Genomic DNA, 16,649 nt, shown 5'->3' with positions numbered 1-16,649 from the left:
CATCATCTTGCAAATGAGTGAGATCAGCAGCTGCCTGAGGGCCAAACTAGATGTGCTCATTTTTAACAAGTTGGATCTGGGTTTTCTGCACCCAAAATGGGTTCCCTGAAAAAATTAAACAACCATTCGGAATGGCTTTTTAAAAATAGAGAGTACCTTTGGGCTCAAGATGTCACTGTAGAGAGGAGGAAGGCTTCTTGTTGGGCCATTTTTCTGTACTGAAAGCAGTACAGGGGGATGTTTCATGGGCAAATAACTTTCCCCAGCACAATTTTGGTGTGGAAAAACGGCCGGGGAGGGGGGGAGTAAGCACCAACCCAGCCAATCTAAGGGTCACAACCAATATTCCTTCTAAGCTGTGGGGTCTTGTGAGCAAAAATTCATGAGCTACTGGTATGGAGGAGGAGACTGGATTTACTTGGCATCTTATAGCAGCTTTCAACGTTCCCTCTCAGCTGTGGAATCTTGTGAGCAAAAATTCTACTTTGTGCGCTACTGACATGAAAGTTGTGAGCTACTGAATAAGAACATAAGAACATAAGAGAAGCCATGTTGGATCAGGCCAACGGCCCATCAAGTCCAACACTCTGTGTCACACAGTGGCAAAAAATGTTATATACACACATACACTGTGGCTAATAGCCACTGATGGACCTGTGCTCCATATTTTTATCTAAACCCCTCTTGAAGGTGGCTATACTTGTGGCCGCCACCACCTCCTGTAAATAAATTAGTTTATAAATAAATTAGTAATAAATTAGTTTGTTCTGGGGCCATTTTTCCTGAACTAAAGCGCAAATGTGTGAGCAGGAGGCTGAAAAACTGTGAGCTATTTCACACTAACTCAGAGGGAACATTGCTTATGATCTCTTTTTCCTTCCTCTCTCTACAACAGACATCCTGTGAGCAATACTCCCTCTAAGCTCTGGAGTCTTGTAAGCAAAAATTCTACTTTGTGAGCTACTGGCATTAACAAGCCGAAAACTTTTAACCAAATCTTGAATGTCCACAACAGGAAGCACAAACGAACGTTGGACTTAAGCCAAAATGCCAAACTCATTCAGGGGGGTGCTTTTATCAAGGAAAGGTTGCAGTTTATTGCACGTATCATCTTGTTTATATTGAATTTTTTCATTTTTGCGATCCAGTTATTGCATCATTTGTGATTGTGTCTTCATACTTTTTATTGTACTGTTCTTCTAATTTGGCAGTCCTCCTTGAGTCCCAGCAAGAAAGGTAGAGTGTGAAAGATATTTAAGTTTCAGCAACTTTCGGCTACTGCATAAATGAGTTTGCTCTAGGGCTATTTTTCCTGTGCTAAGACAAAAATGTGTGATCCAGAGGCTAAAATACTGTGAGCTATCTCACACTAACTCAGCTTAGAATGAACACTGGACCCAACCTATTTAAGCCCATTTAATCTGAAGCAAAAATGGGGGGGGGGGTATTTTCCAAGATTTTAGCTATTTAAAACTGCATTTTTAAAGGGAGTTTAGCAACTTTTAAAGTTTCTGCAAGCTGTAGAGAAGCTGCTTTGAGCACACTCTTTTGAGCCCGAAAGATTCTACAAACTCTTGTGAATGTTATGCACAGAACGTCTGAAATCAATCCCTGAACATACTGTGGGGTTATTTGTTTCCTCTTGAACTATATATACACCATATAAGCCTTCCTGCCTTGTGTTTTAATTGTCGTTTTTGCATACATATCTTTAGTTTTGCTCTTAATTGGTTTTATGATCTGTTTTTATAGCGTTCTGTGTTTAACTGTTTGCAGCCTTGGTGGTTCTGATTGGGAAGAAAGGTGAGATATAAAATGATATCAAGTTGCAGCTGATTTATGGTGACCCTGTAATGTTTTCAAGGCAAGAGATGGACATAAGAACATAAGAGAAGCAATGCTGGATCAGGCCAATGGCCCATCCAGTCCAACACTCTGTGTCACACAGTGGCCAAAAAACTAGCACCATCAGGAGGTTCATCAGTGGGGCCAGGACACTAGAATCCCTCCCACTGTTGCCCCCCCAAGCACCAAGAATACAGAGCATCACTGCCCCAGACAGCGTGTTCCAACAATACACTGGCTAATAGCCACTGATAGACCTCTGCTCCATATGTTTATCCAATCCTGTCTTGAAGCTGGCTATGCTTGTAGCCGTCACTACCTCCTGTGGCAGTGAATTCCATGTGCTAATCACCCTTTGGGTGAAGAAATACTTCCTTTTATTCGTTCTAACCCAACTACTCAGTAATTTCACTGAGTGTCCACAAATTCTCGTATTGTGAGCAAGAGAGAAAAGTATTTCTTTCTCTGCCTTCTCTATCCCATGCATAATCTTGTAAACCTCTATTATATCACTCCTCAGTTGATGTTTCTCCAAGCTAAAGAGCTCCAAGCATTTTAACCTTTCTTCCTAGCGAAAGTGTTTCAACCCTTTAAGTTGCCCTTTTCTGGACTTTTTCCAATGCTATAATATCTTTTTTGAGCTGCGGTGACCAGAATTATACACAGTACTCCAAATGAGGCCGCACCATTGATTTATACTGGCTGATTTGTTTTCAATTCTCTTCCTAATAATTCCCAGCATAGCGTTGGCCTTTTTTATTGCAGTTGCACACTGTCTCAGCATTTTCAGTGAGTTATCTACCACGACCCCAAGATCTCTCTCTTGGTCAGTCTCTGCCAGTTCACACCCCATCAACTTGTATTTATAGTTAGGATTTTTGGCCCCAGTGTGCATTACCTTGCACTTGGCCACGTTGAACCTCCTTTGCCATGTTGACGCCTACTCACCCAGCCTCAACAGATCCTTTTGGAGGACCTCACAATCCTCTTTGGTTCTCATCACCCTGAACAATTCAATGTCATCCGCAAACTTGGCCACTTCACTGCTTACTCCCAACTCCAAATCACTAATGAACAGAGGTGGTTTGCCATTGCCTGCCTCTGCAGAGTGACCCTGGCCTTCCCTGGTGGTCTCCCATCCAAGTTCTAACCAGGGCCAACACTGCTTAGCTTCCAAGATCTAATGAGATTGGTCTAGCTTGGGCCGCCCAGGTCAGGACAAGGTAGGACATGCATTTTATAAATAAAATACATAATAGGTGGATTTTAACAAGCAGGGGGAAATGCAGCAGGGCATGAGGGGTTCAAAAATTTACTTAGGTCATTTATACCTCCACCATCTCTCCAAACATCCAGTGTACAGTTTTGAACTCATTTTGGTTTAAAATCTTAATCCCCCAACTGTTTGATCAACTGAGCACCAGGAAAAGCTTACAAAAGATACACATCTTAGAGATTAGGGGGAAAAAATACAAGAAATGTGTCATTATATAGAGCATGGCTCCCAGCTCATCTCTTGATGGTGAAGAGACACATTGACAATACAAGATTTTACAGCCCAGCTCTCTGGTGTTCATGCTGCTGTCCTTAGGGGGCCATAATGAGACCTGAGGAAAATAATTCCTCGGCGAAAGGGGCATTCAAGCATCAGTGTGCCTTTATGGCTGAGTCTTTTTACATAGGTCAGATGAAATGTAGCTTCTATTATCTCTTTTAGTATGCAAGAGAGATGCTGGTTGAGGTGGTCTTTCCTCAGCACTTTGGAGAGGACACCCCTCTCTTGAAGGCCTAAAATCCAGAGTCCACACCAAAGATGGTGAGAATTCTGGGAAACAAAGCCTAAGAATTAATACTGCTGAGGAGAAAATGTTCACAGAAGATGACCTCTTAAGATGTTGAACCTAAGAAGAGCCATGCTGGCTTAGACCAAGGGCCCATAAAGTCTAGCGTTCTGTTCACGTAATAGGGGAAAGGTCAACATTCAGTCCTTTACAGACCATAATGCCTTGTCTCCCCTCCCCTTGCAAAAATGTCCCACTTCATAAGAACATAAGAGAAGCCATGTTGGATCAGATCAATCGCCCATCCAGTCCAACACTCTGTGTCACACAGTGGCCAAAAAACTTCCATCCCCTTCAGAAAGACCCAACCACATCCCACAAACAGTGTGGTATAGTGGTTAAGAATGTCAGGCTAGTATCTGGAAGACTTAAGTTCAAATCTACATTAATGCCATGGAAACTTGCTGGGTGAACTTTGGGTCACTCACACACTCTCACAGGGTTATTCTGAGGATAAAATGGAGGGGAGGAGGAAGGGTGGAATTACTCACCCATTGGGGAGAAAGGTGAGGAATAAACAGGGCTTTTTTGTAGCAGGAACTCCTTTACATATGAGGCCACATCCTGCTGATGTAGCCAATCCTCCAAGAGCTTACAGGGCTTTTATTACAGGGCCTACTGTAAGCTCTTAGAGGATTGGCTACATCAGGGATTTGTGGCCTAATATGCAAAGGAGTTCCTGCTATAAAAAAAGCCCTGGATATAAATAAATACATCTCACTGGCATCGAGACTAACGTGAGACTGGTTTCCCTGGGAAGGTTCAAACACATTTTAGGACAGCACCAGAGAGAGATGAAGAAAGGGAAGAAAAAGAAGGTATAACTATTAAGATTAACAAAAGAAAAGAAAATGCCCCAACAAGTAGAAGTTAATAAAAAAGAGTTTGCATTACTTCTCAATATCCAAGATAGACCTTTTGAAAATGATAATCTGTTTTTTTTAAAAAAAAAAAAAAGATTTGTAAAGGTGGAGGAGACGCTAAGTTTGGAAGTTAATTTACAGATGTCTACTGACAAATTCAAAACCTGTGCTGTAAACAAAACACTGGTTCTTACTGAAAAGCTGTGTGATTATCTGTAATTCTAGAAGTCAGGATTTGAGATCTTTTTTTAAAAAAAGAAGAAGAAATAGGCTAAGGAGTTGAGGAACTTTTATTTCCCCCCAGTTTCATGTCTGAAAAACGATGTTAGATTTCCATTTTGCTGAGGTAATCAAAACTACAGCACTTTATGGGAACAGGTGGAAGGGGGGAAAAACTACTGACAGAAATCGCTTTGCATAAGTAGGATACAAAGGAACAACTCATTCTGCTTGAACAGCACAGATCAATTATTTTTTCCCACATTTTAGCACTTAAAAAGCATACTTTAATCACCAGCTCCGAAAAAAAGAAGAGTGAGGCAGCCCCATGGCCGTCCGTGTGGGACACATTTTCTGCTACTGTATTTTTCAACTTCAAATGCTCAGCTTCTTAAAATGCACTCATTAAATTACTAATTAGGTTGCAGAATAGGCCTCCAATTAATAGATCCCAACTGAGGGCATCAGAAGAATTTTCCAGGAAACTCAGCAAACTGCAGCAATGTTCCAGGAGAGGCTATGGATGTTTCCATGTGACTGCAACTGTCAATCTATGCAGCTTGTTAAATTCTCCTCCCTTCAGCCGCACTGTGAGCAAGCCTTTTGCGGGGGAGACAAGTATAATTGTATTAGATTGAGAAGTTCCAGTGGCACTTTCTGTAGATCAGGGGAAGACAGTTTTGTCTGCTGCCCTGTTACTGTAAAAGGAATCAGCTTGGGAAATTATATTAAGAGCGGGGCTCTTTTTTTGAGCAGGAATGCAGTTCCAGCTGGCTTGGCGTCAGGGGGAATGGCCTAATATGCAAATGAGTTCCTGCTGGGCTTTTTCTACTAAACAATGGCGATGCCAAGGGGTGTGGCCTAATATGCAAATGAGTTCCTACTGGGCTTTTTTGGGGGGGAAGCCCTGATTAAGAGCATGTGCCTAGAGGCAGTAGCAAAAAACCCTTACCACTCCTATTCCTTCGAAAGCAAATATAGCCGTGCCAAAGAAAAGTGGATATTTCTTCAAATCAGCAATTAGAGGCAGCTTCTTCACAGGTGCATGTTTCAAACCCTGGTGAGAGAGAGAGACAGATCAAAGCGAAGAAGTTTACTCCTTCAAGAACAACCTCCTTCAGGAAGGTGGGCCCCTGCGCCTACCAAAGCTACCCCATTGCAGCCAGCTCACAAAGCCAAGCAACCATGGAACGAGAGATCCTAGGGGCTTGAAGAGAGTTAAGCTAAACACGGAGTGATTGTGCTTCTGTTTCACTATCCAAATCTTGATGTATTTATCAACAGCCGCCACCAGTGTTCCCTCTAAGCTGAGTTAGTGTGAGCCGACGCACAGTTTTTTAGCCTCTGGCTCACACATTTTGGTCTTCGCTCAGGAAGGATGGCCCCAGAGCAAACAAATTTATGCAGTTATCACAACTTTAATGCCAGCAGCTCGCAAAGTAGAATTTTTGCTCACAAGAATCCACAGCTTAGCAGGAACATTACCATCAGTTTTCCTCATATACACTGGCAGAGTATATTGGATTTGGATGGCCACAAACTGGGAAAATGGGAGTTTCAACCCAGTTCATCGGGTGTCATGAACCACGATCTTTCACATTTACTAAATTGGTTCATTTCATGAGGTTTGTGGCAGGTTAGAACAGCTTCCCTGCAGGCTACAGATGTCAAACTCACAGCAGATCTCCAGCAGACTGTCCAGCATGGTGAAATTCCAATGCTAATTGATTGTTTTAGGGTCCTGCCTAAACCAGATCTGGGAAGTGTCATGGAGGGACCCATTTTGTCAGCTTGTTATCCTTTCCCTTCCCCCCTTCCTTGCTTTATGGCTTGTAATTAGAAGTAGTGAGAACCAAAACTAAATAATCAGCACCTTCCCAGACATTCTGTTAGGGGAGTACGGGACATCTGGAGAAAGCAAGGACGAAGTCCTGATAACGCTATGGGAATGTAGACATTTATGATGCTTTATGTGTGAATGCTACCCCGCAACCCCATCCCTTGGCATTCCTTTGAAGTAAGCCTTAAAAGTATTGTATCAATGTATCAGTTTCATTATTCTCAAGCAATGGCTATGCCAAAAGTATCAGTCTATCAATAAACATAGTCTTTGTATCAACTTCGACTCATCATTGAACCCGCATGCTTGACACAGACTCTCCTCTACCTGCCCTCCAAGTTTGGTGAGGATTGGATTGGGGGGGGGGGAGGGGTGAGTTACAATTCCTCAACAGGTGCTCCCAGGAAAGTGCTGTCTGGGGAAATTATAGCCACAGGGTCAGGAGTGCGTCGAGCAGCCCCCCTGCAAGCTAGAGGCATCGAATTCACCAAGCACTTCCACAGGATGCCCCTCTACCTGCCCTCCAAGTCTGGCAAAGATTGGATTTAGGAGAACTGAGTAGTGCCCCCCCCCCAAAGCAGGTGCCCTCTGGGAAAATCACAGCCACAGGAGGAGTGTGCCAAACATGCCCACCCATCACCCACCAACTAGAAGCATCTAAGTGCAAAATCGGGGGTCTAACAGGAGGGGGGGTTGAGAGTTGTAAAACCAAGTTGTTCCTTATATCCAGTTGATACCATCCCACCCTTAATTTAAACCCATTATTACAAGTCCTCTCCTCTGCTGCCAACAGGAACAGCTCCCTGCCCTCCTCTAAGTGACAGCCCTTCAAATACTTCAAGTGAGCCATCATGTCCCCACTCTACTTTGCCTTCTCCAGACTGAACATTCTCAACTCCCTCAGCCTTTCCTTGTAGGGGTTGGTCTCCAGGTCTGGTGATCACCCAAAATTACACTGATGAATGAAAAGGGACAGTAAGAGGTTGTCCCAATCTCCTAAAAGGGATGGTTATTCAGAGTAATTTTGTCATGCAGTAGTGAGAGCTCAAATCAGTCAGTCCTAAGGGAGATCAACTCAGACTGTTCCCTGGAAGGTCAGATGCTGAAGCTGAAGCTCAAATACTTTGGCCACCAAATGAGAAGGGAGCACTCACTGGAGAAGACCCTGATGCTGGGAAAGACAGAAGGCAAAATAAGAAGGGGACGGCAATAGATGAGATGGCTGGACAGTGTTACTTATGTAACAAACACGAATTTGAGCAGACTTCGGAGGATGGTGGAAGACAGGAGGGCCTGGCGTGACTTTGTCCATGGGGTCGCAAAGAGTCAGATCTGACTGTGCGACTGAACAACAACAAAGTGCGAACTTTCCCTGGCTACTGTCACAAATCTCATTTTAGATGTTTGCTGCAACATGCATCCACCCAACACATGACTGCGGTATGAAAAGGTCTCAAGAATACATAGAAGAGCCAGTTTGGTGTAGTGGTTAAATGTGCGCACTCTTATCTGGGAGAACCGGGTTTGATTCCCCACTCCTCTACTTGCAGCTGCTGGAATCGCCTTGGGTCAGCCATAGCTCTCACGGAGTTGTCCTTGAAAGGGCAGCTTCTGTCAGAGCTCTCTCAGCCCAACCTATCTCATAGGGTGTTTGTTGTGGGGAAGGAAGGTAAAGAAAATTGTGAGCCACTCTGAGATTCAAAGTGAAGAGCAGGATATAAATCCAATATCATAATCATCTTCTTCTAGAAAGGTGTTGGATTTCGACTTGACCATCTGCAAGATCCCCCCCAGGACAAACTCAGGAGGAGTTGAAGTAAAAACAGTGGATTCCAAAACTGAGAACCAAAAAGGGAGAGTGGGGGGGGAGGGGGTTCTCTCTCTACTCACGTGAATAACATATTGATAAATGATGACAAGGCTGATAGCCATGGATATGTTTGCAAAGAAGGAAAGCACAGACAGAGTCCGAAGGTCACGGATGAAAACCAAGACGATGATAAACGGAAGGAAACACAGCATGTACAGCCGCAGATCGATGGTCCTTTTGTCCGAGGACCCACTGGTTTCGGTGGCATTCGCTGATTTCTGCTCAAAGAATCCTTCACATACCTACAGGAAAAACATGACAGGGTGACATGATAGAGGTTTACAAGATCATGCATGGGACAGAGAAGGTAGAGAAAGAATTACTTTTCTCCCTTTCTCACAATACAAGAACTCGTGGACACTCAATGAAATTGCTCAGCGGTCAGGTTCGATTGGATAAAAGGAAGTACTTCTTCACCCAAAGAGTGATTAACACATGGAATGCACTGCCACAGGAGGTGGCAGCAGCTACAAGCATAGACAGATTCAAGAGGGGACTGGATAAACATATGGAGCAGAGGTCTATCAGTGTCCTGGCCCCACTGATGGACCTCCTGATGGCACTTGGGTTTTTTGGCCACTGTGTGACACAGAGTGTTGGACTGGATGGGCCACTGGCCTGATCCAACATGGCTTCTCTTATGTTCACACACTGATGATTACTTACATTGTAGAAAAAAATGTTTTGAGTTCCATAAGTTTTGATGCCCTGGCCTGGATGGGCTAGCCCAATCTCGTCAGATCTTGAAAAGAAGCAGGGTCAGCCCTGGCCAATATTTAGATGGGAAAACATGATGAAATATGACAGTCACTATGCAGGGGCAGGCGATGGCAAACCATCTCTTGCCTTGAAACCCCTATGGTGTCACCGTAAGTCAGCTGCAACTTGATGGCACTTTCTTCCACCAAAAAGCTTCCTAATGCATAATTAGCTCCGGCATCTCCTGAATTTAAGAGAACCACAACATTCCCCAGCTAAAAGTATTCCCTGCTATCGAGTGACACCCACAGAGGTGGGTAAAACACTGAATCAGCATGATCTTCTGTAGCGGGACATAAACAGTACAGGCTATAATAGGCTGAAGAAATTCTGAATGTGCCCAGCTCTAAGTCCTTGAGGATCTAGAAATAGCCTCTCTTTTTGGATTAGCATCTTGGTATGGCCTTCATTCATGCTGAAAAAGGCAATGTGTACAAAGAAGAAAAGATCCCGCAAGACGACAATTAGGATAATGAGGTCAGCATCTTCTCTCCTGTTAAGTGTCATTCCATGGCTGTCTGTCTCCAGATTGCTACTCTTTAAGCAATTTCCCGCTTCTTCTCAGAAGTGCCACACTCAGTCTTCCCCTCTCTCTCAGTTAGAGATGTAGTTAGGAACCTGTATCTGTCTCTCCTCTTTTTATCAAGTATGTTAATTCCCAGGGCTTTTTTTGTAGCAGGAACTCCTTTTTGTATTAGGCCACATACCCCCTGATGTAACCAATCCTCCAAGAGTTTACTGTAGGCCCTGTACTAAGAGCCCTGTAAGCTCTTGAAGGATTGGCTACATCAGGGGTATGTGGCCTAATATGCAAAGGCGTTCCTGCTACAAAAAAAAAAAGCTCTGCTAATTCCTAAATAAACCTTTATCTACTCAGGTTGTGCACCTTTGCTGTGTTTATTACTCAGCCAACAATTTGTTCATTCATTTTCTCAATTAAACAAAACAAACACACAAACAGAGAAGAGGGCTAACAAGAGTTAGTGAAGGAACCCCTACCAAGACAAAAGTCTTTATGGTTCTACTGAGGCTATAGGTGATGGTGGAAAGTTCCCTCACGTCAGAACGATGTAAAAAGCATGAACGTCCCTGGTAGTCTCCCATTCAAGTACTAATGAGGGCTGACCATGCTTAGCTTCTGAGACCATTCAGGTTAGATCTACAGTTGGTTATGTCAGAACTTGTAACTTTCCTATATGCTGTTAGCTTAACTGACTCCATATTGTAACCAGATACTAACTCAATGTGCTCTCAGCCAGGCCACTAACCAGACCGCTATGCATATCAAACAAACTGTGATCATTGAAGGGTGGCAGATAGCCTCTGGCCAACATCTGCAGGTGCCCTTTGAAGCCGGCCGGCCAGGACATCTCAGCAAGGCTCCATCCTCCCTTACTGATAACAGACCCTGGGAAACAGACAGTTGTCTCTGGCCATGTGAAAGATCGTTTTATTGTTGTTGCCACAAGCACATAAAAATGTAACCAATGCTAACTTCGTTATCAGTGTTATTCTGTGCCTTCAGTACTGTAGTTCTCAATAAACACCTATACTTTTGTAACGAAGTCCTGGGCCTCGATTGGAGTTCTTCCAGTTCTGACAGGTTAACGCTAAGAAATACACATAGGAATATTCTAATCCTTATCTCCCAAAGACTCTCACAGTTCAGTCCTACACACATTTACCCCAAAGCACTCCCTCTCTCATGTACTTTTAAACGTATATTAGCTCGGCAGCCTTAGAGAGCAATTCTATGCAGAGATACTCCAGTCTAGGGCCATAGAAATAGATTGATTCTGTCTAGGATTGTACTGATAATCCTAGACACATCATCCACACCAGCATTAAGGGCTGTTTGCTTTGGAAACAACGTTGCTTGTTCACCCTGCAAAAGAGAGTTTATATGAGCCTAACATTTCCATCTATTCACTTCACAGGGCCGGCGGGATTTTTAATACATATATTTGAACAATGCTTTCGAGTGGATGCATTGAAGGAGAATCTGGTTGCTTCTTTCCGCAGATGAATCAGACAAGCTATCACCCCTCACGTAAATATCTGTCTAGTTGTGGAGGGAAAGGGGGGGGAATGGATACAACCGCTGCATCACCTTAGAAGACTTCAAAGCCATAACAGGCAATGCAGCTGTCTGGTGTGACCCTTCCCCATCATTTGGATCTCCCTAAACCAACTTAGAACATCTCAACAATGGCCCATCTAACAAGGAGTTCTTTCCGCATCAACCAGATGCAAAAAGTAATAATTATGGAACTGCCTCTCAATGTTGTTGAGTAAAGTTTTGTGGTTGCATCAAGACCTTGAGAAAATCACCAGACAAGCCTTCAATTTCAATACCTTTTTTAAAAATTAAAATTTAACAAGTAATTATATGTTTTAGAAAACACATTTTAGGTAGGTACTATCTCGCCTGCAAAACAACAGCAAAAAAACCATTCTATAAAGCTTTGGGGTCAGTTTCTTTTGTGCGTGAGGACAATTCCCACTAGTTTCTCCTACTCATAACAGACCTTCAGTTTGCCTTTATGTTATTTATTTATTTAAAGGGCTTTCTTGGTAGGAAAAGCCCAGCAGGAACCCATTAGCATATTAGGCCACACCCCTTATTTGCATATTAGGCCACACCTTTAGTGCCAGATGACAAATGCTGTGGATTATGTCCCCGTATAATGTCCCAGAGCTAATGAATAATGGACAGTGGAAGTGGGAAGGTGGGAATCAGGGGGATACTATAAGGAAATACTGTGAAAGTGTTAATGCTTAAACCATGTTTGTATTTTGAGTGGGGGGGGGGGGAAGAGTATTGTTAATCGGGTTTGCCTGTGTCCTTTATGAAGCTGGAATCTCAGGTACCTGGCATTACATTTTATGGCACATGTGGACGGGCTGACAAAGTTGACATTTATGTCAGAGCTGGCCCTTGTAACAAATGAATTTGACTCCTCTAATTAAAGCTTACATAGTTTCTTTTAAACTGAACTTTTGAACTGTTTCCCTCTTCCAGCATTTGGGATCCTTCTTTACAAATAGGTCTTTTTCGCTGTCAGTATTAAGCTGCTCTTCTCCACAGCTTCACTCAACCAGATGCAATTTCCCAACTCCACCAACAGCCCTTTTCAACTGTCACCATAAGTCGCCTGAGACTTAACACACAAGCTTTACACATAAGCTACAGCCAATAAATTGGATACTTAAACCGTACAGCTGTTCAATTTTTTGAAAAGTCTGACATTTGTATTCCTTTCTTTCTTCTTTTGGCCACAAGAGCAGCTTCCATCTTGTTCTTAGGAAGAAGCGGAGCCTAACCTGTCTGTCACAGAAGAGGAATCAGAAAGGTTCCATTTCATAGATGAAACTTTGTTCTGCTAATGGAGACCAAAGGTTGGCTCCGATCCCTGAAGTTTGAGTGCACTTCAGAGTCCAGAACCTCTTCAAAAAAAGTACTCTGCCACCTCTATAGATAGCAACATTCATATTCCTAAGAACATCTGTCAAATATCTATGGGTTTCTATGGTTTCCCTTGGGTTCGTGATACTTCTTACAGCAATGCTTAGAATTTGAGACACTATTTTTTTTAAAAAAATCAGCCATTGTCCACAAACAAGGAAATCAGCCTGAGGGAACAAAAGCTACCATTTTAATTTGCTGTTTGGGATAGAAGCTGCTCTTGTTGCTAAAATAAGAAACAAAGGAATACAAATGTTGGCCTTTTCAGAAAATTGAACAGCTGTATGGTTTTAAGCAGGGCTTTTTCTGTAGCAGAACTCCTTTGCATATTAGGCTACACCCCCTGATGTAGCCAATTGTCCAAGAGCTTACAGTAGACCCTGTACTAAGAGCCCTGTAAGCTCTTGCAGGATTGGCTACATCAAGGGGTGTGTGGCCTAATATGCAAAGGGGTTCCTGCTACAAAAAAAGCCCTGGTTTTAAGTGTCCAATTTGCCAGGTGCAGTTTGTGCGTAAACTGCTGTCAAGTCGCAGCCGACTTTTGGTGACCCTGCAGGGTTTTCTTCTTTCTTTCCCCACCCCCCAAGATAATAAAAAGTTTATTTATCGTTTGCCAATATTAAATACAAAGGCTCTACACTGATGTAACCAGCACGAATTAAAATCAGCATACGTCATGTGAGACGTATGAAAATAACATTAAACTAAGCCAAGTCAAAAGCGGATCAACTTTTTGTAGAATGAACGATTAGGTACAATGTCATGTTTAGTTAAACACGTTACAAGAGGAAATCAGACAGCTACCACACGATGTTCATATTGCTCAATAGAAAAATCCAAAGACTCGCATGCAGTTTTATTAAGAGCAAACCATTCCCACAGCCTACGAAACCCCTGATCCAATAAGGGTGGTAAAGAACCTATCCCGTTTGAAGCTGTCGTAAGCCGGGCTGCTGCAATCAAAATATTAATTAACTTTGTAGGGTTTTTCAAGGCGAGGGACGTTCGGGGGTGGCTTGCCATTGCCTGCCTCTGGGGAGCAACCCTGGACTTCCCATCATAGTGTCAGACGTGTAACTTAGATATAATACTGTAACTGGTAGAGTGTAGCTACTTGACATGACTAACCCCATATTGTATTCTGCTATGCTGTATTTCCTGCTTCTACTAACCGTGAGAACAGCAACGTGCATCTTTCCCCAAGGCAATTCCTAACCGCAAGGAGAAGAATTTCACACTAAGCCTAGAAGCCATCTGGGCCTTTGAAGTTAGCATATTCAAGGTAACCAGTGGGTAGCTTCCTGGGAGAGAGATAAGAAAGTATGGGAAGCGCCGACTGTCTCCAAGGGTGTGAGAATGCTGTATTGTCCCTCCTCTTTGAAATGTACAAAAAGGCAAGACTCAGCCTTGCCTGTTATCAAACTCAACTTGCTACTTTGCCAGACTGTTTGTTCTCAAATAAATGGATTAATTTTACAACATTATGATCCGTCTCTGTTTGAAGTTCCACGTCTTGACACATAGTACTAACTTACTTAGCTTGAGATCAGGCTAGCCTGAGCCATCCAGCTACAACTAAAAACCCAACACACTTTGAATGGTTAAACACAAAACCGGCTTACATAGGAAGTTAGCAAAAACTTGAAAGAGCAGCATCCCTCCAATTCCGACTCCCGCATACTGTATGGAGAACAGCAACAGTTTGCTGTAGCTCTTAATATGCCAGCCTGCATATATGACTCATCTCTGGCCTTGCCTAGCCCGGGTTGTGCAATGTCAGACTCTGTATCATCACTGGCTCCGACTGCTCAGCCGCCACCGCTCTGAAGCCACGGAAACTTCCCCCGGTGCGTCGTTACATGGAGTTAGTCATCCTGGGACAGGGCATGCTAAGGGCTGCCCCCTCGCCCTCTCGACCAAAGGGCTCGGCAAAACAAAAATCTCTGTCCAAGAATTGACATGATGGAATATGATGCATATAATTGATTTGATTCTCAAGCTCCTTTATTTGCTCTTTGTCATGTCTATTGTGTGGTTGTTCTTTGTCAAATAAAAGTCGTAAATTTAAAAAAAAAAATCTCTGTCCATGCTATTGTTTAATCTTAGAACAGTGCCATTTTCATCCTCATAACCTCTTGAAGGGTGGGAAAAAACTGTACTCACAACTTGCTTTTTTTGATGTGAACAAACCCATAAGAACGCAAGGAGAGATCAAGGAGAGGACGCTTAAAACCAGGGCTTTTGTAGCGGTGTTAATCTCATCTAAAGAAGTGAGAAGTGACTCGATGAAAGCTCATCCCCTGCCACAAATTTTGTTAGTCTTTAAGATGCTACTGGATCCTTGCTCTGTTCTACTGCACAAGAACATAAGAACCACCCTGCAGGATCAGACCAGCATCCATCTAAGCCAGCATCCTCCCTCACAGTGCCCAATCAGTTCCTATGGAAGGTAAACAACAGGGCACAGAAGCTGAGGACTTCCCTGATGTTGCCTGCTGCCTCTGGGATTCACAGGATTAGTTCCTCTGAATGTGGAGGTTCCCCTCAGTCACCATGCCTAGCAGCCTCTGATAGACTTATCCTCCACAAATCTATCTAATCCCTTCTAAAACTGTTTATTCCGGAGTCCATCACTACATCCTCTGGCAGCAAATTCCACATTTTATATCACTCTCTATTTACTTTTGTCCATCCTGAATCTACTGCGTTGCTAAGGCTCAAGACGTCAGGCGCATGACTGTGACATAGACCCTTATAGAGCCAGTTTGGTGTAGTGGTTAAGTGTGAGGACTCTTATCTGAGAGAACCAGGTTTGATTCCCTACTCTTCCACTTGCAGCTGATGGAATGGCCTTGGTTCAGCCATAGCTCTGGCAGAGGTTGTCCTTGAAAGGACAGCTGCTGTGAGAGCCCTCTCAGCCCCACCTACCTCACATGCTGTCTGTTGTGGGGGAGGAAGAGAAAGGAGATTGTGAGCCACTCTGAGATTCAGAGTGGAGGGCAGGATATAAATCCAATATTATTATTATTATTATTATTATTATTATTATTATTATTATTATTATTCGCTGGGGGAAAGCTTCCAAAGTGGTACATTTCAAACAGACATGACTCATCACCACCAATGCTCCCCCTAAGCTGTGAAGTCTTGTGAGGAATAACTCTACTTTGTGAGCAACTAGCATGAAAGTTGTGAGCTACAGCACAAATTAGCTTGCTCTGGGGCCATTTTTCCTGAGTTGAGACAAAAACTGTGAGCTATCTCACACTAACTTAGCTTAGAGGGAACACTGCTCATCATGGTTTTTAACCAACCCTTCCTCCAAAAAGGCTCAGGGCAGCACAGATGGTTCTTCATTCCCCAGTTGAGGCTCACAACGACCCTGTGAGGTGGGCAAGGCTGAGTAAGTGAGGGAGACCCAAGGTCAAGCAGCAAGCTCCCAAAGCAGTCATGATCTGAACCCAGGCCTCCCAGAATCTAGCACTAACCACTATACCAACATTATGCAGGCAACCACCAGCTCTAAAACAATGGTTTTAGCACAAGGCACTTTTGCTTATACTACTGGGGTGGGTGGGGATGGGACAGGGTCTAATTCTCTTCCATACAACATCTGCACTGAATGCCATACAGGGGTCCCCTGGACCTCAGGAAGGATGAGAAAGACCCCCCCCCCACCCCACGTGGTTCTTTGGACCCAAGCCTTTAAAAACAGGAAGTTACAATACATCCATACTTATTCATTCAAAACATTTATTTGCTGCATTTCTGCCATAAGGAACTCAAGACAGCTTACAATGCAGATAAAATATATTTTTAAAACTTAAAATCACAATTTAAGGCATGGGGGCATTGTGGCACGGATTACATGAAGTGATGGTATTGCTTTACTCTGCTCTGGCTAGACCTCACCTAGAGTATTGTGTTCAGTTTTGGGTACCATAAT

At 43.4% G+C, this 16,649-nt stretch overlaps 1 protein-coding gene across 1 annotated transcript in view; it reads right to left on the bottom strand.

Moving 5' to 3' along the window:
- Positions 1–16,649, bottom strand: part of SLC36A4 (solute carrier family 36 member 4) — a 104,508-nt gene that overhangs the window by 63,822 nt on the left and 24,037 nt on the right. Inside the window, exons 7-8 of the mRNA XM_060234947.1 lie at positions 8,499–8,720; positions 5,721–5,825 (exon numbers count right to left, since the gene is read on the bottom strand). Of these exons, the coding sequence (XP_060090930.1) occupies positions 5,721–5,825; positions 8,499–8,720 (327 nt within the window). The remainder of the gene's footprint in view (positions 1–5,720; positions 5,826–8,498; positions 8,721–16,649) is intronic.

Source organism: Heteronotia binoei, chromosome 3, assembly GCF_032191835.1.
Source record: "Heteronotia binoei isolate CCM8104 ecotype False Entrance Well chromosome 3, APGP_CSIRO_Hbin_v1, whole genome shotgun sequence".
Classification (NCBI taxonomy): domain Eukaryota; kingdom Metazoa; phylum Chordata; class Lepidosauria; order Squamata; family Gekkonidae; genus Heteronotia; species Heteronotia binoei.
This window is presented reverse-complemented; position numbering and strand designations above follow the sequence as displayed.